The 24,376-nt window shown below is 44.2% G+C and overlaps 1 protein-coding gene across 2 annotated transcripts in view; it reads right to left on the bottom strand.

Moving 5' to 3' along the window:
• Positions 1-22,535, bottom strand: part of ELAPOR2 (endosome-lysosome associated apoptosis and autophagy regulator family member 2) — a 93,304-nt gene extending 70,769 nt beyond the window's left edge. For both annotated transcript variants that reach the window (XM_416843.8, XM_040654820.2), the window contains exon 1: positions 22,239-22,535. In XM_416843.8, the coding sequence (XP_416843.7) occupies positions 22,239-22,334 (96 nt within the window). In that variant the 5' untranslated portion in view covers positions 22,335-22,535. The remainder of the gene's footprint in view (positions 1-22,238) is intronic.
• Positions 22,536-24,376: the final 1,841 nt, after the last annotated feature.

Raw genomic sequence — 24,376 nt, 5'->3', positions numbered from 1 at the left:
GAAGAGCTCTGCATAGCTGGTCCATGATCATTTACAAAAAAACTGCCATCCTTTCACTACTACTCGAGTTTTCTAGCTGCTCTCCAGCTTCCCAGTAAGAGCACAAGTGTCTGCAAAGGAATCCCCAGTGTAGCCCCAGAGCCAGCTGAGCTGCCCCATCATGCAGTCCCAGCTGTGCAATGCTCACATGCAGGTTCCATGCACAGACACCAGCATTCCAGGCTCTGAAGTCCAGTTTTCCTATGGTCAATTTTTTTTTTCTCTAAGAATTTCCAAGTCTTGCTGTAAACACAGCTTGCTGGAAAGCATCCTATCAGTGCTATTAACCGCATGTTGCAACACCCCATACCAAAATATCTACTGAATTGGATCACTATAAAAAAGCTCTGTATGACAAAGGCAGCAATACTGTGCCTGCAGACTCATTTCCAGCCATTCCCACCCTGTACCCGACAAAGCAAAATGCACTGCAATTCAAAGAAAATTCACATTTAGATGTCTGGTAAATTTGGAACAATTACAATCACCTGGATGGCTTGTTTTGCCCTGCTTCTCCTTAACAGGTTCTCTATATCCCAGTCTGTATTCATTCTTTTAACCTGATGGATGTGCTACAACTACTGAAACCACAGAGTAAGGCTGTCATATCCATCAGAGACCCGGTCACTGGCTGACAAATGAAAAGTGCAAAGATTATCATCCATGGCAAGAATGCACACAGCTCTTCAGCTAATGGAGACTTCTTCCACCTGATCACTGCCACCTAATCTCATCCAAATAAAACTATAATGGGAATTTTGACTGAAACAATTCCTTGAGCCGTGTTTCCTAAAATGATGAAGCTACTGAGCATGATGATTGCTGTCTATTCAGTGAATTTGAAGCTGTGCCTTTCTCTTCAAAGCAGCAACCTTCCTTTAGCAACACACTTCATTAAGAATGTACATAGCCAGGCTTAATGACTAGTGCACCCTCCTCAAGCAAGTCATCCTACTGACTTCAGTGAAATTGCCCTTGTGAGCCAGAGGTGCTGAAAAACACCATTTCTCATCAACTGATGCTTTCAAACGTATTAATCTTACTATAGCTTCTGCTGTTTTAAAATTGTTAAAAGATTTACTGATGGTGATACTGGGCTACCTAGCAAAGATTGACAGCCAGTGAATTCCTCTTGGACATACCAAAGAATGGAAAGCAGGCGGTAAGGCCTGCCTATAGCACAGGTGGGTCAGAGCTTCCACCAAGCGATAATGCCACCAGGTGATATTTAATGCAAGGAGCACAACCCTCATGGTACTGCCCTGCTCCAGTATCTGTCATGGAACCACTGACAGGACCGTCCTCAGCATCTCCCCTCCCAGATCCCTGCTGCCTAGAGAAAGGGAACAGGCACCAATTCCCAACAGATGCTTGCACTTTCCTTGAATCAAAATGTGACTTGCTTAATGTCTGCAGGACTGGCAAGACCAGTCCTTACCCAATCCATGCTTCCCTCCTTGACTCCTACTAGAGACAACCAATGTATTTTGCATCCACCCTTGCTTTTCTTGCAGTACCATTCAAGAAGATGCAGGAAGAACGTGTTCAACCCCACACAAATTCAGAAATTAAATTGCCTGCTGAGAATTAATTACAGACTGCAACAGCAAACTGGGACATGACCAGATGTGAAATGTGACAAAACACGGAATTGCAAAGCATAGGCAGGATATAGCATAGAGGCTATAACCTATGTAATCTTCCTACACAGAATCACAGAATCACAGAATGGCCTGGGTTGGAAGGGACCTCAAGGATCATGAATCTCCAACCCCCCTGCCAGGCAGGGCCACCAACCTCCCCATTTACTAGACCGGGTTGCCCAGGGCCTCATCCAACCTGGCCTTGAACACCTCCAGGGACAGGGCATCCACAACCTCTCTGGGCAGCCCATTCCAGCACCTCACCACTCTCCTGGTAAAGAACTTCCCCCTAACATCCAACCTAAATAACAATAGCAATAACAATAACAATAGCATAGGGGCTATAACCTATGTAGTCTTCCTACACATTACTCTTCACATAAATCTACAACTGAAGCACTTTGTAACTGTCCGTTATAGACAGGTATGATAGTGTACAGCATAAAAAGGATGCTCTTTAATTACCAACAAGTGACCACGTGGATTCACCAAAAAGAATGTAGGTTTTTCCAATTTTTTTTTATGAAACTCCTTGAAACCATTACCTAGGGTTGTTGCAGAACATTAGTTTTAACATGATTTTCACTAATTAAAATGTATTAACATTTTCTATGCACACATTACCCTTTAAGTACAAAAGCCATTTCTATTCCCAGAAAAGATCATTTTACCTTGACATTTCTAATTAAATGAAAAACACTACTCCTAGATAAATAATAAATGAGAGTACATATGCTCCTTTCTGCACAGAAGAAGGGAAGAGGGAATTACTTACGAGTATGAACTCAAATGAAACTACACACCTGTCCAACACACATTGGGTACCATTACAACTACAGATTCAGTGAGCTCATACTCCATCCAAAATCTCATCTAATCAATCACAGGTGTTTATTTTCCATCCCAAGGAGTCCTGCAACGAGTAAATATGACCAGAATGTAAATATAAGAGCACACTGTTGCTCTTCGAGCTGAAACTGGCTGTAATAGTCACCTTAGATTGCACATCAGCTGTATGTTTTTCCCTGAACATCCAAACCTGCTGAGAGTATTCAGCGATATTCCTATCGTGTCACCAGCTTGATTATTCACAATGGTATAGAAGGGTGAGTCAGGGCTGTGACTCCATATTAAATGTCCGGAGGGGCTAAAGATAACTGACTTATAAACTTCCTGAGTTTCACTCCCTTGGAGATTTCACAATACAGACTTTACGGTTGGGCTTTGCATTAGGAAAAGACATATTTGTTAGCGTTTAGTGCAAGCCTTGGGAATAGGGCTTACAGCTTTCTGACCCTCATTCTGCCAACAGCTTTAGCTGTTGTGTGGCTTTGAGAGAATCCCTGGGCCACTCATAAGAGCTTAAAAACATCCTTTTTTTTCCTGGAGATGACCTCAAAGTTCTCAAATCATGACAGCAGCTCTCAGCTGGAGTCAGATCTCACAGGCAAGCACCGACCCACTGGCATCAACAGCAGTTAGATTACAGGAGAAAATGACACAATATGCCTCTTATGGAAAATTAATGCAGAGCAGCCTTGCTCCAAAGAAACGTTAGTGATAAACTGCTAACACAAAGCAATGTTATTTAACATCATTTCATGTAGCCTTAATGATTGGAAGGTTGTTAAAGCAGCAAATTAGGATTAGTCACAAAAGGGCATAATTAAAATTTCACTATGGATTCGTCTTAGTATCCAAAGCACTTCTTATCTGAATGTTCATTCTTGTTAATACTGTGGAGTTCAATACTCCTATCAGCAATTCCGGATCCTATTTAACTTACTCAGACAGGTCCAGGATTTGTACTGGACTTTGTGCAAGTCCCTTCCCTCCTCCTTGAGCAGCCTGCATGGGGAAAGGTAACACCTATGCACTCTCCTATCTCAAAGACCTAGAGATTGATTGAAAAGGCAGTACCCAATAATGCAGAGAGAACAAGCCATCATTAAGTCTCCAGTTTCAGTAGCGCACTGCTTAATCCTAAAGGAGAAATAACAACATACAATCAGCAATTTCCCCTGTCATTTTTATTACCATGGATGCTTTTCCAGTAACAAGTGAGGACCAGAGTTCACTTTTCGTTAAACCCTCAGCTACTCTGGGAAAAAAAAAAAAGGCAAATGCTGCATGACCTTGCACAGAAGACTGAGAAATTTTACTGAAAATGTCAACTTTCCCCTTTTTTAGGATTGGAGGAAGAAGTAATATCAGATCATAACAGCAAAGGAAAATTAAAGCTTTGACACAGAAATTGCCCAAACGTGGGAAAGCAATGTTTTAGAAGTGAAATACTGGAGATGAAACCATGAGGTCATAATAACTTGAAATGAAGAACGTCAGGACTGTCAGCATCTCTTTGAAAGCCCACCTAATTAATCCGTTAATGAGGACCTATAAGGTACAAAGTTGTCATCTCTCCCTTTAGCTGCAAGGCTCAGGGAACACTAGTTTTGTCCCCAAGTTTTGGGCAGCTGCATCACCACGTGGGACAAAACTGCTTCTCCATGGCTCAAAAACTCCATTCCTTCTAAACTCCCTAGTTCACTCCTTTCCACTCCTTCTTCCACCTGCAGCATGACCAACTGGTCTCATCCCTGCATCACTGATGGTTAGCCAACACAGCTCCCATGCTTTTGAGCTCATCAAGGAGAAGGGCTGGTAGCGAATAAGAGATGTCCTTCCCAGCCAGTATAGCTGCAAGCCCCAAGCTTTTCACAGTCCTTCCTGAAGTAACTAGCCCTTGAAACCCAACAGCATTCATTGGATAAATACAAAGAAACTTTATGAGCATAGAGTAACAGCTTATTTACATAATTACATTGAAATTACATATATGTAATTTAGCTAACAACATAAATGTATACAACTTGTGGAGGGGGAGAAACAGCCCATGCGACAGCCAGCCAATTGGTCTCTGGGATGAGGAAGCAGTTCAAATGCTGCAGTGGGCACCACTGCCCATCTCTTCCTCCACCTCCTTATAGTTCCTGACCTAGACAAACCTTGATGTAGCCATTTCTCACCAGTCAGGGTTTTGCCGCACACTTAATTATTGTTCTCCCCAGTCCTTGATCTATTTGTAATATTTCACTAACCTTTGTCAACCTGAGATGTATCGATTCACCTTTCAGGATTCCCAGCACTAAACTCATATATTTCTAGTGCACTCTCATCCAGCTATAATGCTTAAGCCACTCAGGGTCTTGCTCATCCTGATCCAGATGACCTTTCAGCCTAAATAGCATACTGGATTTGATTGTGAGGCCAGATTTTACAATTTCTGGCTTTCAGCAACAACTGCTTTGGAGGGAGTCAGCCACTTTGACATGAGCATCGTCTTTAGCACAAGGAAACTGGTGCAATCATTCTGTGACAGCTCTCCCACAAAACCCTTTAAAACATTTTATCCTTTGTAAAAAGGCACTGAATGCAGTAAGTCAGAGTCAGACCTTTCTTGTAATAGACTTGTCAGCAGTACATTGGCTTAGTACAGGGTAGCAGTATGTCCTCTTCTGTCTCTACAAACTGTAACACAGACTTTGATCCCAATAAGGCTTTACAATATTAAAAGTGCCCAAAGGAGAGTTCAGAATCTTCCCTCTTGAAAATTAACCTCAGTGAAAGCTTTCATTGTTCCAAGTCCTTCTGACACTTCATGCATCTGCAAGACACAGCTCAAATGGATGAATCCCACTCCATTTCACACACAGAAAGAAGCCCTGCAACTCCAATTCCACAAAATGAATAAAACAAAAAGCAAGTGCTGTCCGCATGTGTTAATTCAGATTGGGGTTTTCTTTAGCAGAAGACCTGACCACTGCACTTTGAATAAATGGAAGTGGTCAACTCTTTCAAACCCTACTCTGAAAGCTTATTTCACACCCTAATTACTTCCTAATACTGTGCGTTTATCTCAGTTGTCCAGCTTTTATTCTTATGGAGTTCTTCAGCATCTCTTACACAGGCTGGCGCCCCAACCAAAGCACAAATCCCAATGATCCCCTTTATCATGCCTCCCAATGTGTCCCCCTCTGACAAGAGGGGTAAGAGACAGCAGAACAGATAGTGAAACACAAGACTGTTCTAAACAGTCACTCTATATGTAACACTTAACAGTTATCATTAGCAAGTTACAACGGAGCCCAGACATGGGCAGATGTGAAGACAATATTACACTCATGTTCACTGGCTGGGACCAGCCTCCAGAAGAAGGGTGGGTGTCCATTCAGTTGGGCCCCACAGCTCAGAAGGAGGACTCAAGATTTCCTTGGTATTTCATCCCCACATGACTCTGCATCAGCATGTGCCCACTGCTTTAGTTTCCCTCTTACAGAACCCAATTTGCCTACACTATCTGTATCAGAGATTTAAGGTCTCACACAGAAGTTACAATTTAAACCAAGACCAATGCCAACAGAAAGGCAGAAAATGTCAAGCTCTCCTGGCCATCACGAGGGCATTTCCAATGATCCCAGAAATTCAGAGTTTGGGATGTGGATTTTTTTCCCCCTCTTCAGTCTCAAAACCTAAAAACGTCCCTGTAAATCTCTACCATTACTCAAACAGATTTAAGACAAGGCTGATCAGAAAATCGTATTTTTTTTCCAGCAAGCTCTTAAAACTCCTGAAAACAATATGGTGGTAAAGAATGTTTACAGATCTTCACTGTCCTTATGTTATTGAGTCATTCAGTCTTTGTCATCCAGTAGTAATTTTTGGATAGGTTTGATCTAGTTCCATACAGTGAATATTTTTCCATTAACTGTAATGAGCTTCCTATGAGCTGTAATTTTTCTCTTATATTTGCAGCCAGTACACAGTTTATAAAACAATGGCTTTATTTACAGAATCACAGAATCACCAAGGTTGGAAAAGACCTACAGGGTCATCCAGTCCAACCGTCCCTCATCACAATGTCTAAATGTTCCTTGAATGCCTCCAGGGTTGGTGACTCCACCACCTCCCTGGGCACTGCTACACCAATCAATACATAACAACTGTTCTCCACTATTTGCAACAAGAAAATTTTACAATGTCAGGGTTATCCATGAAGAGTTTAATTCTCATGTTTTGTTGTTCAAACGTTGCTACTGAACAAACACAGCACAAATCAAACAGCCAGCACTGCAGAAGGAATTAGGACATATCAACTCCATGTGCCAAATTTGCAAGGAGTTTCCAAATCCCACTTTAGCCAATAGCTGCAGTTGATGTCCATGCTGTCTACTGAAGGCACCTCACCCATCTGATGACACACACCTGTCTTCTCTGATAGCAAGGAAGGCTTTGGTTAGCTCAGAGACTGCCCGTGTGCTGTGGTGTCACCAGGACAATCGGTCTCCAGCTGCCCATCAGCTCCTCTGTACTGAGCACCTTCCAGATACACCAGCAGAGATCTACTGTCACAAAGCAACTTCCACACAAAAAACAGCTTTAGTTTTCAGGAAAATACATTTTCGTGCCTGTTAAACACAAACATCACCTATATGGTATGTCTTATGTAAACACAGCGTGCATATGGATACTAGATAAAGCCACCTACACAATCTCAGTGCAAGCATACTGAAATCCACACACGCTGGCACGGTGTAACAAAGCAAAGCATTCTCCAAGAGCAAGATTTGTTTCTCTGCAAATACAGTTAGGCTTTTCATACAGAGCTACAGAGTTACTGCAGCTGAGAAGGCCTGACAATAACAAAGTCGATCACAGTTCTAATTATAACTTTTAATATGCTGGATTTTATTCATTCCTCCTCCTTTCCAACCTTGATGTTTTACACCCAGCTATTCAAGATTTAAGACTTGTAAATGAAAAGCTCCTATTTTTTTTTTTAATTTTTTTTAAGTACATATATATGTTGCTGATTGTTGCTTATTCAGAAGGCAATTTGCATATAAAGAGTACAGGTTGCAACTATTTAACAGCCCACAAGAAAATCCCAAGAAGGCTGTTAGCTAATGTACCTACAGTATCACAACTAATGCTTTAAAAACACAGGGAAACTTGATGAGCTTTTGTTTGTCAAGGAACAAAGACCAGCTGGAGACTGAAGACCTGAGACACAAACCAGGTGTGTCAACCCCTTCAAGACAACTGAGCACATTTTGGCCCCCACCATTGGGTGAGACATTCCAAGAAGGGTCTCCATTGGAGTCATCTACAAGCCTTCCCCATGCTGTGCCCAATGACAGCAGTTCCTCAAGCACCGAGCAAGTGAACACATCTCATCTTCTCACATCCTTTGTTTATCAGATATAAGGAAAGACTATAATCTTTGGCCGAATTTTGATCTTCTCAACATAAAGGACACAGCAAAATCTTTACCGTGTACAGTCCTGAAAGGGTGCAGTCTACAAACCAGAAATAAATTGGATACGAAACAGCTGAGTAGGGTAAATTATTACCTCAAATGAAGATCTGAGCTGATAATTTCAGTAGGAAAAAATATCCCTATGTACATGAGAAAAGCAAGACAGAGCAAACAGTAAATGTTACAGCATATTTACCTACAAGGCTCCTCCAATCTAAGTGAAACATTTAGGGCAACATAAGTGGCTTTGGGCATGTGCAAGTGCATCGTAGAGCCTGAGCATCTCCTTCCTTCTGGTCACTGCATCACTGAGCCACAGCTCGGAACCAAGTTTAACTTCTGCAGTTACTGCACACATGGGGAAAATAAATCTTCAAGGACTGAGTTCACCAACTAACGCCAAACTGCCCGTCCCATCCTGGCAGAACTCATGGCAGGTTCATGCAGAGCAGTAATCCAGTTTCACAAGTTTTCCACTCTAATCCAGTGAGGACACGAACTATGGCTAGATTTCATTATCTGAGGAATCAATGGATCCCATGTCATTGCATTTCCTCTCCAGCACAAGTCCCATGGCAGCATCCCGATCTGCTACACCAATTACATTTTAAAAAGCTTATAAAAGGGCATCGTCGGTTAGTCTGAAAATGTCCACTAAACAAATACAGCACAAAAGTAGTATCTGTATGAAAATCCATGAGAGACAGCATTAAACTACCATCAAACTTACTTAAAATGTAACTCTTTTTAACCATCAGTAAATGCACGTTCTCAGCACCACACCTTAAGTGCAGTGGAAGGAAAAGGTTTAAATTCAGTAATATATCTCGACTGTGTCATAGTACTAACTCTGAAATTTGCACAATTCCCTGACATTAATGCAGCACGGCTATTTAAGCAGAAACTTCATTTAAAATAAGACACCGTTCCTCAAACTTTGGTGGAATTACTCATGAACTTAAAATCAGATGCAAGAGCATTCTGCAAAACTTCAGCTTCATAGAATCATAGAATGGCCTGGGTTGAAAAGGACCACAATGATCATCGAGTTTCAACCCCCCTTGCTATGTGCAGGGTCGCCAACCACCAGACCAGGCTGCCCAGAGCCACATCCAGCCTGGCCTTGAATGCCTCCAGGGATGGGGCATCCACAGCCTCCTTGGGCAACCTGTTCCAGTGCGTAAGCTAGAACAGAAGCTTCTGCCCTTCTGCTGTTGCTTATCTGTTCCCATCAGATGTGTGGATATTTCACAGGGCACCAAACAGCAGGAAAATACTAGAAAACGAACAACACCATTATTAGAAGGAAGTCTGGGTGATGCTCCCTCATCTGATCTTGCAGCATTTTTATGCCGTCACCTCCTCTACAATTTCCTACCAAGTGCATTCACTTCACATTTCCTTTTCTCCTCTAAAAAATGTCACTATATGGAAAAACATCAGCCAGCTCACTCAGGCAGAGCAGGAGCAGGCTACAGCCCTCATCTCCTTGTCACTATTTACACAGTTTTGTGTACCTTTGGTGCGTTCCTCACTCATGCCATGGGTAAGGATAGGTCTGGTTCACTGCAGTGCTCTCAGTATCTCGCTTTCAGACTCCTGCTCCCTCAGAGGTTGAGTTTTATGTACAGGGAGAGATACATTGAAATGAACCTTCACCATGGATGGAATTGCCCCATCAGCCCCTTACAACGGCTCTCCACCCAGAGCATTCAGTCCCAAAAGAAGAGGGTAAGAGCTACAGGAATTGGTCATTTCTGTGTCAATACAAATGATTTGCACTAGAATATTAACTCACATATTGCCTTAAAACAGAATTTTAAGCAAAGGAGTTGCATTGACAGAAAACCTGTTTCTAACCAGGCCTTCTAATTGTTACACCTATATATAGCATTGCCAGACAAGGATCACGACAAAGAGGGAAATGTGGTCTTCCTTTGGAGAGCCTAACCAATCCCTGGAGAGAAGTAAAAATGGAAATATTTTTATTGACTCTTACTGCCAAAGCTGCATTTACTTATATGAAGACTAAGACCAGATTCTGCTTATTACAAACATGAGTTTCACTCAGGAGTCTTCCGGGAAGGTGGGAAGGAATGCGAACCAAAACCCATTCTCTTTCACAGTTAGTTGGTTTTCAGCATATGCTTTGCTCTGTATTACACAGCATTTTGTTTGTTTACTGACCAAGTGATTGCATATTTTCAAACAGGGACACGGAAGAAAAGCAATTCACAGCAGCTAAGGCATTTTTTAGCTGAATCTTCATCTATACTGAACTTTGGAATTACTGAATGTTTTAATGAATATTCCTGCTTTGTTCCCCCCCAGAAATAATTAAATAAATAAATAAAAGAGCCCAATGGCACCTGGGCACCTGTACTATCAATCAGTAGGAGGCTGGAAAGACCATGAAGATCATCTAGACCAATGATCCACCTATCGCCACCATGCCCAGTACCCCTGTCCCTCAGTACCACATCTACCCTTTCCTTGAACACCTCCAGGGACAGCAACTCCACCACCTCTCTGGGCAGCCTGTGCCAATGCCTAACTACCCTTTCTGAGAGGGCAGTTTTCCCAACATCCAACCTAAACCTCCCCTGGTGCAACTCAAGGCCATCACCTCTTGTCCTACGGCTAGTTACCTGGAGTTCAGGAACTTCTGCCTGACTTGCAACCCCTTGCACCAGGACAGAACCATGCCATTTGTAGTCCTCTACTGCAATACGTGTCTGAAATCACCCCCTTCAGTGCATAAAGCAAGATATTTCAATCACAGTCTGACAAGGAAAACACGCAGCCATGTACTTTTACAAGGGAACCTAATCTAATGTCTCCATCTTGGGTTGCCTCCAAGCCTCCAGAGTCCATTCTCACTTTGAGAATAACTAATAAATAAAACCAATGACAAGCTAACTTAGGCAGCCTGAGTTAAGCCACCAGTGGTGAAAAAGTAACTCAGGTTTCACTCAGCTGTAGGTTCTGTTCAGCTCCTGGCCTCCTCTCTGCAGCCACGTTGTTTAACCCCAGTCCAAATGACATTCAGTAGGGCCCAGCCAAGCCCTGCTCACTGCATACCTAAGTGCAGATTTACCCATAGGGCTAGGGCAGCTCTAAACAGAAATTCAGCAGCATTTCCAGCACCCAGACAATGCTGCACACCCCAAGATCCCCTTCACACAGGATCACACTGGGCTGGAGGTGTGAGGTGAAGGTGACAGCAGTAGGCCCAACTCAGGCCATAGCACAATTAAATCCTTCACAAGGAGCAAGGCCACATCTTATCGCAGCAACCGGATCAGTCAAATCAATCAGCAATGACTCAGAAGGAAGGCAGGACAAGGAGGAGATTAGAGCTCTGCTCAAGCACTGTTCCCAAGCTGTTCCTTGTTATCAGTTGTGCCCGCGAGATACAATCCAGGCTACAACATTAAGAAATGCATTCATAGCTGGTGTTCCTGCCCTGCTAATGCAGTCAGCCTGTAATTATGCACTCTGTAAGCAACCATAAATTCAACACCTGCCTTTTCACACTGGGAAAAAAAAAAACACAAATGCAAGTCAAGCCCATTTGACAAACAAATCACAATCTGATCTTAACACATATGCTTATAGTTTTAGTCCTGTATATGCCATAAACAAAAATTTATATTGGCTGGAGCTTAGTATTTATTATTCCTTGCATAGGAAAGGGGCACTGCTGTGTAATAATGTATCATTGGGAAGAAGCTTCTGTAATGCAGAAGAAAAAAACTCTTTGCTCACAAACAGCCCCCCAGAACTAAAGGCCAAGGCTGTGCTCCTGCTGCATTTCCATTTCAATTCAACAGTTCACAGATAAAATATTCAGGTCCCTTCTCCAGTGCAATTAGCCCACTGTGGGGACCCAGCTCCATCACTGTGATGTCCTACCCTTATCAAAACGCGCCCGTCCCTGCAGCTTGTAAGCGACACTGGCTCTTATTTAATAACTACTGTAATTGTGGTACAGCAGAGATTAATTGCACTGATGAGACCAAATTTTTTTTTTTTTTTTTTTACTTCACTAAAAATTGGGTGTCTGCTTGATGTTAGCCAGAGTCCCTCTGTAGTCAATATAAAAATACGGGTGCATTCAGTAGCAGAATCACACCAGCCTTTCAGGATGGGGAAAAGGAAACAGCCTTGAAGGGCAATTGTCTCTTTTGACAATTGGACATTTAGGTCAGGCTAGATACCTGAGTTCTACAATTAAAACAGATATGTCTTGTTCATGGCAAAAGATGTACACAAACATCTGGCCCTGGGTCAATAGTGGTTTGTAGATGTAACTCTCTCTACTCCAAGTGCTTGACATAACAGCAGGGCCCTGTTGCAGCTCCATGGAATCACAGCATTGTTATGTGATACTCAGTGGACGTGTGGCAGGCCCTGGGCTGAACACAAGGAGATATCATAGAATCACAGAATGGCCTGGGTTGAAAAGGACCACAATGATCATAGAGTTTCAACCCCCCTATGTGCAGGGTTGCCAACCACCAGACCAGGCTGCCCAGAGCCACATCCAGCCTGGCCTTCAATGCCTCCCGGGATGGGGCATCCACAGCCTCCTTGGGCAATCTGTTCCAGTGTATCACCAACCTCTGTGTGAAAAATTTCCTCCTAATATCCAATCTAAACCTCCCCTGTTCCAGTTTAAACCCATTCCCCCTTATCCTATCACTATCCACCCTCGTAAATGTGTTGAAGGGATTTGGACACAATGCAGTTCAGCCACTGCAGCAGCTTCCATGGACCAAAACCATGCTAGGGAACATGCTAACCAAAAAAAGGCCAGCTGTATTTATCAGGATACAGACTGCCTATGAAAGCAGGATATTGTCTGAATAATTTGCTTTTATTCCCAGTACTTGTGGCTCCTAATGAGGTGTCACTGAGCCTACATCAGACTTTGCACTGTAAATACTTAAGGTGAGTAATGGCACAGTTTGTTAACAAAAATCATACTTTTATTTACAGCCACACAAAGCCTTCCAAAACCTTGAGTCAAGCATCATTGCCTCCATCCCTGTGAAACCCAAGCAACTTAAAGTGCCACAGTATCTTTAAAACACTATGCAACTTAGCTCCAGTTCATTTAACTATTCACATTTTCCAACCTCTCTGCAATCCTGAGGAGCAGACTTATCTTTTTTTTTTCCTTCTACCTCTCAATGAAAGCTATGATTCCTGCATAAGCACGTGATAAGGCTTTGTGGAAATCTTTTCCCTCATTTAGTAAAGCAGTTCCAGAGATTAGCAGGTCAGTACCACAATGGACAACGCTGCAAAACAGCTTTATCCATTTATTTATTTATTTAAAAGCTGGAACTAAAAATGAGAAGCCATCAAATATTTAAGCAGGGTTGGCATCATGCACAGTTAAAAACACTGCAAAAAAAAAAAAAAAAGATAAGCAAATATATTCTTTTTCACATTACAGCTCCTCCTACGTAAAGCAAGTAAGAGGGCAGGGTGAACTATTTGTGATGACTGGTCTGTGCATCCCCGTAAGGATCCCTCAACGCTAACAGGACACGTTGCTTTGGCACAGGACTGAGCAGTGCCTCTGAATCCCCTGCCTCTTGTAGTGCAGGGGTTAACAATGCTCACTGGGTTTCTAGAAAAAAAAAAAGAGAGAGAGGGAGAGAATTCAGAGTCCTGGTGAATCCTATGTTCAGCATCAAAAAAAAAGCAACAATGGACAGTCATCCTGTCTGGTCTTCGGGGGAGAGGAGAGAGTCGACCTGGATTCAGGGGTTATTTGAGCAGCACTAGGGAAGAGAGCCATTACTTTACTAACCAGGACACTTGACGTTAGTCACAAGGCAAGATGAGTTGCTCATCTGCAGGCCTGCAGTGGATGCTTGCCAGAAAAGGTGCAGTGTTAAGAGCTGAATCATTTTTCCACTCCAGTTCTACTCAGCAGCCTCCCTCTAGCATCCCTGAGATGCAAGTACAAATCCTGCTATAAAGGAGTCTAACTAGGGTCCCTGCTTTTTACCAAGAAACATCTGATTTTTTTTAAAATGGGATGAAATAAGACCAAACAAAAGAGAGAATAGAAGAATTGTCTTGGGAAATCTTTCTTCTTCTAAGTCATTTGCTTTAAGGAACTACAGTGCTGGGGATAAAAAGGAGCGAAGCAGAAACAAGCAGCATTTGATCAGCACTGTTGACCTGCCAGCAGGAGGGAGCCATGGATATAAAAGCCTGGGAAAAATCAGAAGGCATTCTTTTCCAATATGCATCTCTCAAAAGACACGGCACTATCCTTGCATGTTTTTTTTAAACCCAAGCAGCCTATATGAAGATCCTCCTTTGAGAAACTTCAGAGAGCAAGAACATAACCAGAAGGATGTCACATGCTGCAAGAAATACTGCAAGAATTTAACACTTTAAGAGTCAACAGCTGAGGTCTAAATCATTTCTACCCTTGAGTTTGCTGCTGGGATTAACCACGTCAGCGCATTTTCATTTTCCAGGATTGTATATTCACTGTAAGCACTGATTTCTCTACTGTTAAATGTGTATTATACATTATCAAGCCAGCACCAGTTATATTAACTGGTATGCACAGGTTTTGCACTCCCTGCTGGTTCTTGCTTGAGCTAGGTTATCCAGTATAGTTTAGTTTCCCAGCCTTATTCACTATAACAAAAGCATCTCCAAGCTTTCACAGAATCATAGGATCATTAAGGTTGAAAAAAGGTCATCTAGTCCAACCATCAACCCATCCGTACCATGCCTACTAACCACAACCCTCAGTTATCAATTTATCCTTTTCTTGAACACCTCCTCCAGCTTGACACGACTCCTCCAGCTCCCCAGGAAGCCTGTTCTAATACATCATGTTCATCCAGTTCCAGACACTCTGAGACATTTTCCTGTAGATATCCCTGGAAAATATTTGCACCTCTAAAGTCAAATATAATCTAAGCAAACAAAAGCTGAGCTTCCCACAATTTTGCCACCAAATATCAAAGTTCTTATCTTTTTTTTTTTTGTAGATACTTCCAAAAGTCTTCAAATATCACCATAAACCATTTCTGCAATATGATGTATTTCTTGACAATAAACATGAACAGATAAGAAAGGTAAATACTATACCAAATAAGATGAGTTATTTGCCTCCTCTCTGCAGTAAAGATGTTCTGTCAAAGAAATCTAGTTGGGAACAGTTCAACGTCTGTTTTTTTGTTGTTTTTGTTTTTGTTTTTTAATTTTTTTAATGAAAGCATGCCTTATAGCCAGCACCCCTTTCCTTGCAGAGGTGCTTGCATCTCTGAAGCCAGAGTGCACAGCTCCACAATAGAAGACTACAATCCAGTTCTTTCACACCTTTAACAAATTAACAGACAAATATCTCATTTTCTTCTCCTTCTTTCGCCAGAAAATAGACTCTTTGCCATTAGCTCAGAGTGAATCCACACTAAATCTATCCGATCACAATCTTAGATTCCACAACTAAAACTAGAGAGGCCCAACCTGGTGGGTCCAAAAGGCTCCTTCCTCTATTACTTCTGGCCCACCAGAGGCTAAACACTGAGTCATCTCTATGATTTACACTCCTCCTTTTTTTTGTTTGTTTGTTTGTTTGTTTTTTGGCAGTTTCATTTTCTTCTGAATCAGTATTATCAGCACTCCCTCAGATTCAGTGATGGGATCTCCAGCATCAACACAAGGGAGTTTCACGTGTCATCTTCAATCACCTGAAAACATTTTGAGCCCTTTTCCCAGGTACACAGAGATTACTGTCTTGCATGATTTACAAAACTGAGCATCATGAAGCTTCTGAAACAAGGTCATTGTTAGATTTGGTTGATGATTTGTAATATAAAAAGGTTGTAAAGAAAAGGTTTTCAACCATTTCTCTTCTTCATGCAGACACAAATTCAATTTCAGAAGACTGAAAACCAAAAGTTTTCACTGCCAGCAACCAAAACCTGAAGAGATTTTCAGGTCAAGGGTAATAGCTGAAATATTACTAATAGGGAGTATGAGGGATGCTCCTTTCTAGATGAAGAGTCAGGAAAGACACAGCCATGTTGAGTATCAGCACAGCCCCTTCACAATAGTTGCCCATGGAAAGACCCTGACCACAACAGGGAGACAGGTGGGACATGTTCCCTGACACTCCTCAAACAAGCACTGTTCCTTTCCTACCTCAAGAAGGAATGGCTCAAGGCTGCCTTTACTTTGATCTATCCTCCATTTCATTACTTTCTTTACTTCTTAACTTGTGATTATTGCTTCCTTCAGCAAGCATCAATAGAGACTAGTGCATATTTGTAGCACTTCATCTGAGAGCACTGGCCAAACACTCCTTGAACTCGGGCAGCTTGGGGCTGTGCCCATTGCCCTGGGCAGCCCGTTCCATGCCCACCGCCCTCTGGTGCAGACCCTTTCCCTAACACCCCCTGCCCCTCCCCTGACACAGCTCCATGCCGTTCCCTCGGGCCCTGTCGCTGTCACACGGAGCAGAGCTTAGTGCTGCCCCTCCGCTCCCTGTGAGGAGCTGCAGCCGCCATGAGGCCTCCCCTCAGCTCCTCTGCTCCGGGCTGAGCAAACACAGGGATCTCAGCTGCTCCTCACACACCTGACCCACCGGACCCTTCCCCATCTTTGTAGCCCTCCTCTGAACACTCTAATATTTTTATGCCCTTTCGACATCGTGATGTCCAAATTTGCACTCAACAGCCCTGTCACTGGCTCAAGGGTCAGACTTGGACATACGGATTTTCCTTTGAGAAGGTCCAGGATTTCTAATCCAGGACCTCAGCTGGCACAAATCAGTACACAGTACTACCAAAGTTGCTGACCAGTGGAAAACACAGCCCACATCCCTGCACACATTGGACACAGTACCCAGGATTCCCAACACAACTCCCCTGACCAGAAGTTTTTCACAGAGGGTGGTGACACACTGGAACAGGTTGCCCAAGGAGGCTGTGGATGCCCCATCCCTGGAGGCATTCAAGGCCAGGCTGGATGTGGCTCTGGGCAGCCTGGTGTGGTGGTTGGTGACCCTGCACATAGCAGGGGGTTGAAACTCAATGATCACTGTGGTCCTTTTCAACCCAGGCCATTCTGTGATTCTTTGATACGATTCTATGATGTGTTGGGAATACCAGCAGCGCTCATGTCCTTACTCGCTCTCTCTAAATCTACAAAAGCTTGGAGGAATAAAGGGAAAAAAAAAAAAAAAAAAGGAAAAAAAAAGAGGAAAATCTCAGCATTCTTTACAGACAATAAATACTCGTGCTGAATGATCAAGTAGTGTTTGATGGTAGAAAAGCATAATCTTTTCTTGGTTTAATGTCTGCTCATCTTTTGAGTTTACAGTCTTTTTGCATCTTCTACTGCATCTAGTTTTCTTATTCCTGAGTCATTAAGACCATGGCTTAATTCCCACTTTTCAAATTACTATTCACCCTCCTTTTGGGTTCCAAATCCTTTGGTCTGCCTTGTTCTGCCTACGTGCTAAATGGTGATGTTTTCTGCTGCAGTACCTATGCCTTGGCATCTGTCTTCTCACCTTTCACGCATCTGTTTCCACTCCATCGACTTTATTGTCAACAGTTTTATTGCATGGTTATTACTCTTCTTTCCTCATCTTTACGACCCTCCATCACAGTGGCAAATGGTAGCTGTCCATTTCTCATTTCACCTCAGAGAAAGAAGTCTCTGCAGCAAGAGGTGATAAAAATAACATGATCTGTCTAGGAATCTTCCCACAGTTTCTTCTGCTGAATATGAATTACTCATAAATTAAGGGTCTAAAATCCTTTAGGGTATTTAGAAATCAGGGAATACAATACTAGATCATCCCAGCAGCTGGTAAAGATAGCTGCTGCTTTGCTGCCAAAATAGCCAGTGTAGATGCTTCAGGGAAAGGGAAAAGGATACCAAAAAGGGACAGCAACAGAACCTACTCAGAAGAATTCCTATCTAAACATTTAGCAACAAAATAATCCCTTCTGAGACTTCAAACCCAGCAGAGACTGAGTCCCAGAGACCAAGTTCCACAAGTTGTTGAAAGCTAAATGAAAATAAAAACATAGCTTTTTAAGAGTAATCATATTTAACCATTCAGGTGCACAGAAAGCCTTTTTATTTCTACCTTATCCTACAGACTCACATCTCATTAGCTTTCTCTGCCCCTGCATTAACAAATGTTCTTCTTTTCCTCCCTCAAGTTATACCTTTCTTACCTCAACAGCCTTAACATCTTTTGTGATCACTGTACATTTCTTAACCATTTATACAGTTCCTCAGTTCCTGAGTGTTAATAAGACACAAGAACAATATTATACGTTTTATATATATAAATATATATAAGGTGTGTGTGTGTGTGTGTGTTTTTTTTTTTTTAGATCACCCACTCAACTTATTCCACCATGACACACTGCATGCTGTCCCTACAGGGCCCCCCACAATGACCCCAAACCTTTCTCCAAGCTGGCACAGTTCACTTACAACAGGAGCATACAAGATACTCAGATTCCTTCCAGCAGATGTTCCTGTTATTCCTGTCAGCCTATCTTTGGTGACAGGTATGCTGACTTTATCTGGTTCTGTTACATAACATCCTTCCAAGACTGACACATATCTCCTCTCCATCCTTAATATAGAAGGACAGAGTTTCACTTATCTTCAAACTGCTTATCTTGCTACCTATTATATTGATTTAAGATACTAATATTCTTAAAATACTTCATACTTAGCTTAGGCATACCACATTTTTTTAACATTTCCTCATCACAAAAATGGACATTATTTCAACTTAGCTGAAATAATGCACTTGACCCAGTTTCAAGTTCATGCTTCACATCTCTCCTCAAGATTTCCTTGGCTTTGTCTTGCAAGTAATTTCATAAAAGATTTCTTCACTGTCCAGATAAATTATTTCTACCACTTCTCTCTTCTCCAGAAGTATCTCAGCAGACTCATACAAAAATACTTGCCCATACAGACGGAATTCAGCATCACCCTTTCCATTCACTTATTCATTTTATAATTCTGAATCTGATTTAGCTGCTTTTTCAGTAGGGAGGTAAAACATCCAATATAGCAGCATCACATTTATTATATGCAGCAAAATTTGGTGGCACAGACTGCCCATGGAGGTGGTGGAGTCAAGAAATGTGTAGATGGGGCACTGCAGGACATGGTTAGTGGGCATGGCGGGGGTGGGTTGATGGTTGGACTGGATGATCTTTTCCAATGATCATGATTTCCTTAATGATTCTATTATTCCAAAAGCACACACATCTGCTCTCAACCTGCACGGTGACTGCGAGTCAAAAAGAATCTAAGAAAGAAAACATTTTTTGTCAGCAGCTCTGATACTTCTTAGCTTATCTCTCTGCAAACAGTTTGACTGGATGGAAAGCAGAAGAGTCACTCCATGATTTTTTACTGCAAATGCAAAAACAACAGAAGGAAAGGAACGATTTCGTGAAGAAAAGTTCTATTTAGGCAGAGTATCAGCTAAAATTTTCTTAAAGCAAAATCTGTTCATTTCTGGAAGAGTCTCTAAGGGGAAAACCAAAAAAGACTCATTCAGTTGGGAAGTCCAGAAAAAGCACCAAGAAAGCAGTGGAATACAAGGCATAATAAAACTGCACCCGTGGCTGGCAGGGAGATGGGCATGAATATCTCATCATTTCCATCGTGATATCTGAATGTGTATTTAATGCCAGTGAAAAACATGGGTGTCATCAACTTCACTTGAAGTCGGAATTTATGCAACACATGAAACACGTGCATTAGTACCCCATTCATCACTAGCGAACACAGAAAAAAGAAATCACCAAGCAGTTATTCTCATCCTAATTCAAGTTACCAACTTGCCAGAAGCACAGAATACAGCAGAGAGCTCCCCAGCATCTGCACCCCAAAGGTAATTCAGCCAACCAAGCCCATCTCCCAGAGATGCACCTGACTCACGTGCAGAGCGGCTGCTGGCATTGCAGGGCTCTGAGAGACCTCGTGGTACAAATGGGCATCACTGCCAGGATCAAACGGTGCTACACCAGAAGCCTATGGCTACACCAATGCACATCATGAAAGCCACCCACGGGAAAACTCATTTGAGCTGCTGCTCATTTGGTCTGCAGCACAGATAGACTCTTCCTAAATGCAGTTGTGCTGAACTACCACCATCCCTGATGAAAGAAACCGATGTCAAAAAGGTTTCCAGAAAGCGACATTGCAATACGTTATTATTTTACTGCCTATGCTATCAGAGCACCACAGAGCCTCAGGCACAGCCAGATCCCACTGCTCCAAATGCTGTACCAGTGCAGAAATCCCACAAACTGGCAGATACCCATATTCCTCAGAACAGCGAGGAGACTGAAAAACAAGCTGTCAAAGCAGGACAAAATAAAAAGCACAGCAAAAGGCAAAATCCCCTGTAGATGCAGAATGAACTACCTGCCAGCCCACTAAGCCTTGTGCTTCTCAAGCCTTTGGGGTATAAACCATTAAGACCTGCACCAAGTATTCAAAGGACCGTAATACCCTGTAACAGGCAGCGCTTCAGCCCCGAGTTTCTGGTTTTCTGCCCAAACCAGAGCTGATCACAACAGGGTCACTGAAATCAGGCTGAATTACGGCAAATGACAAAGTTTTGAGACCAACGCGTAGTAGCCGGGCATCAGCCCCATTTCAGATAAGCTACCAACTTTGTTCTTCCCTTTTGCAAAGAGCCTGCTCTGCTACCCTGACTCTTTGCAAGCTGGTTTTGTTTGGATTTTTTCCTCCATCCAGACATGTCTGTAATTGTATTCCCTGGGATATTCCATTGCACGGAGCAGACACACACCAGCACAAGCTAACACACAGCTCCTTAACCACGTGAGTGAGGGAGGTCTGTGTCTCAAAAAGCACTAAGTGAAACTTAGTAAACAACGGTGTCTGTCGTTCTGTAAAGGAACAAAGGAAAAGCACTCCGATCCAGACTCAAACTGGCACAGAAAAGGGGGCCAGCAGAGATTTTGGGCACCTAAAGCCCATAATGCAATGCTCAGAATTCCACCTGGACCCTCTTGGTACCTTTGCTGAGGTTCAGTCATCACCTTTAGATATCAGCAGAGACCCAACTTGCAATCAAAGACTTTGGGATGAGATCAGCCCTAAAAGGGCCTGTTTCTCTGGGTTGAAAAAGGAGATGGGTGATTCAAAGCAGACGGCTCCATAAACCTCCTTCTTTCAGGACAATCAACATTTAGGAGAACCATTCCCAAAACAGCCAATACGTGGTTATCCCACATCTCCCCCTTACTGCAAGATTCCCCACACCGGTCTAATACCAAATTCCCCCACTGAGACCACAAATAAAGGGTCAACAGAGGCAGTATTCCTGAAATTGTGTCTCAGTGCCGGGGCTTCTGCACCTCCTGCTGAGAAGCACCTATAATACAGCTGCCTCCCAGAACCACCCAGCAGCCTGGTCTGATATACAACTATTTACTGCTAAACACTGCGACCACAGCAGGCACTGAGCATCCTCAGAGAAGCAGAAGAAGGGGACTGACTGCTGCCAACCCCCAGCAGCTTCCTTCTTCCCAGACACAGAGCACCGTTTGGGATGGTGGTCCATTGCCTCCTCATCCCCTACACCTGGATTTAAAAGACACAGACCCAGTCGCTCTCGAAAAGTATTGGAGAGGATCTCCCTGCACACAGGGATGAGGATGGAAACCCTGAAGCAGAGGAGCAGCCTTAGGGCCCCTCCATCTAGGCCAACGGAGCCAGCACAGGGCTGGGCATCCCAGCAGCAGCCCAGCTCCTGCACAGCCCTGCGGCTCTCTTTGGGGCTGTCACAGCAGGACAGAGGCAGAAAGTTTCTCTCCTGATTTGACAGACATGGACGCTCCCGGCTGACCCAGGGGGGTCGGAAAAGCTTTAATCTCCTCCCCATCTGCACTGATTCAACATAGTATTTAGAAAAGCAGCAAGGACCACCCGAATCTCCCTGTTTGGTTGGGTTCTCTGCTATTTCCTCGCAGGGATGACCTCCGGAGGGACTTCGCGATGGCTACAGCGGCAGCTTCACGGGGGGTCCCCATCTCCTCGAGTCCGACCCCACGGGCAGCCCTACGGGGCGGCAGTACCCAGCCATATCCCATACACGCACATAGGGTGCCCTCCCGCATCTCACCCCGACCGACGGACAAAACCCCAGAGCAAGGAGGAGATTAAAACCTCACCTCTTCGCAGGGCGGCAGCTGGAGGGCGGCCGCCTGCCAGCCCAGCAGCCAGCAGCACACCCAGGCGGTGCCCGGGCACCAAATCCTCCGCTTCATCCTCCGCTCCCGCAGCGGAGCGGCCGCGCACCCCTTTCCCCGCTCGGCAGCCGCCGCTCGGGGCTCACCGGCCCCGCTCCCGGCTGCGGCTTCTGCAGCGGGGCATAACCCAGCGGGCAGACGCACCGAGCTGGCACGGAGCGCAGCGGCCCCGCCGGCCCCGTGCCGGCAGCCGGCACCGCCACAGCCGGGAGGAGGGGCGAGGAGGAAGAGGAGGAGGAGGAGGAAGGCGGGCAGGCAGGCAGGCAGCGCAGGCGCATGCTGCCGAGGCTCGACCGGCCCCGGAGCGAAACGCAGGGCACCTCCTGCTTGCACCTTCGCCATCTCCGAAGGATGAAATTCCTGGTTTGGGATGCCAGGCTGCGGCCCCTGCCTGCCTGCCCTGCTGCCCGTCCTTGCGCATGGCTGCAGGATGCAAAGTGAGAGCAGGCACCCATCTCCTCGCTCCTTCTGTGCTAGCATTGCCGGTTTTCCTCTCTTAATCTGGGATCCCACCAGGTGGGACACGTGGTGGATGTCCAGGTGGGACGCGTAGTTGATCATGGAGGATCGCAGGTGGGACATGTGGTGGATGTGTGGCAGATCTCAGTGGTGGATCACTCACCTACCCACCGCAGGGTGACTGCGACCCTTCTCTGTGGGATGGGAGAAGAGCAGCTCACCCAGGTTGGATGGCGCCCTGGGCAGCCTGATATAGTGGTGGCAACCCTGCGTGAGGCAGGGGGTTGGAACTGCATGATCTTTGAGGTCCCTTCCAACTCAAGCCTGACCCAAATGCACACCCAAAATTATGCAGACTTCTCTCTCTCTGGTTGCACGTCAGGCCAGATTTTGTCTCTCCTTCCCCAGAAATACCCAAATGCTCATTCCCTATGACATGTTTTAGTGCTTTAAACACTCCTCACCCTCACTGGTGCCTCTGCAGTGCTTGCACATTTTCCTGCCCCCTTCTGTCCCTTCCTTTCTGCCTCCTGTTACCTAACAGCAAAGCCCAGCACAGCACAGCACACTCCACATCACCAGCACAGTATGTTCCTGTCCCTATTGATCTACCTTTTCTTGCTCCAATACATAATGCCTTTTTTTCTTTTTTTTTTTTTTTTTTGGTACTTCTAATCTGTTGAATGACTTTTTTTTTTTTTTTTTTTTTTGGCAGTTTCACTGCAAGTCCTGCTCACTGTGATGCAGGTTTGACTCAGCCTTTATTCATCTCTTGCAGACAGGAGCAGACCTGTGTGACCCCTCTCGCCATCCCTGCCCGGTGTCATCGCTGAGACTCCATGCTGACACCAAAATGGGATCGTTAGCTCATTTTATGTCATTTGGGGATCTTGCCAGGGCAGTCTGGAGGGAGCTCAGTGATGCTTTGCTAACGTCAAGGAGTCTGAAATTTCCTTTTGTTCTCAGCCTGCCTTGCTCTGCTTATAGCTCTGGCTGCAGGAAGGAAAACAGATTATCGCTTCTTAGGCTGATGGTCCCCATCCCTCGCCAGGATGTCAAATAAAGCACCATGTGCACTCTTACACAAAATGACAAATTATGCTTCTCCCCAGATGAAGTGAGGAGCAGGAGAGAAGCTGCGGGGATGCTTTCTGTTTTGTGAGCGTTGCGTCGCTCCGGGTTCAGGGAGATCACAGAGTCGGTCCCACGGATTCACTGCTCCCCGTAACTGTGGGACAAAATCCTGGGGTGAAATGTCTGAGAGCAGCCATTTCAGCAGAGTTCAGCAGTTAGATTTGTTGGCCCTGAGTCCACATTCAGACTGGGAGGCAGTCTGAGGGTTTGCAGAGTTGCTTTCCATTCCTGGATGTGTTTAAAAACCATTTGGATGTGGTGCTCAGGGACATGATTTAGCGGAGGGTTGTTAGTTAGGCTAGTACGGTTAGGTTGTGGTTGGACTCAATGATCTTTAAGGTCTTTTCCAACCTGAGCGATTTGATGATTCTGTGACTCTGTAACAGAAGAATTGCTGCCCCCAGTGTACTGCTGATTCCATGGGATGCTCAGAAAGGTAATGGAGCCACTAATGTGGCAGCAGCAGG

This window comes from Gallus gallus, chromosome 1 (genome assembly GCF_016699485.2).
Source record: "Gallus gallus isolate bGalGal1 chromosome 1, bGalGal1.mat.broiler.GRCg7b, whole genome shotgun sequence".
NCBI lineage: Eukaryota > Metazoa > Chordata > Aves > Galliformes > Phasianidae > Gallus > Gallus gallus.
The sequence above is the reverse complement of the archived record's forward strand: the minus strand, read 5'-3'. Positions and strand labels throughout refer to the sequence as shown.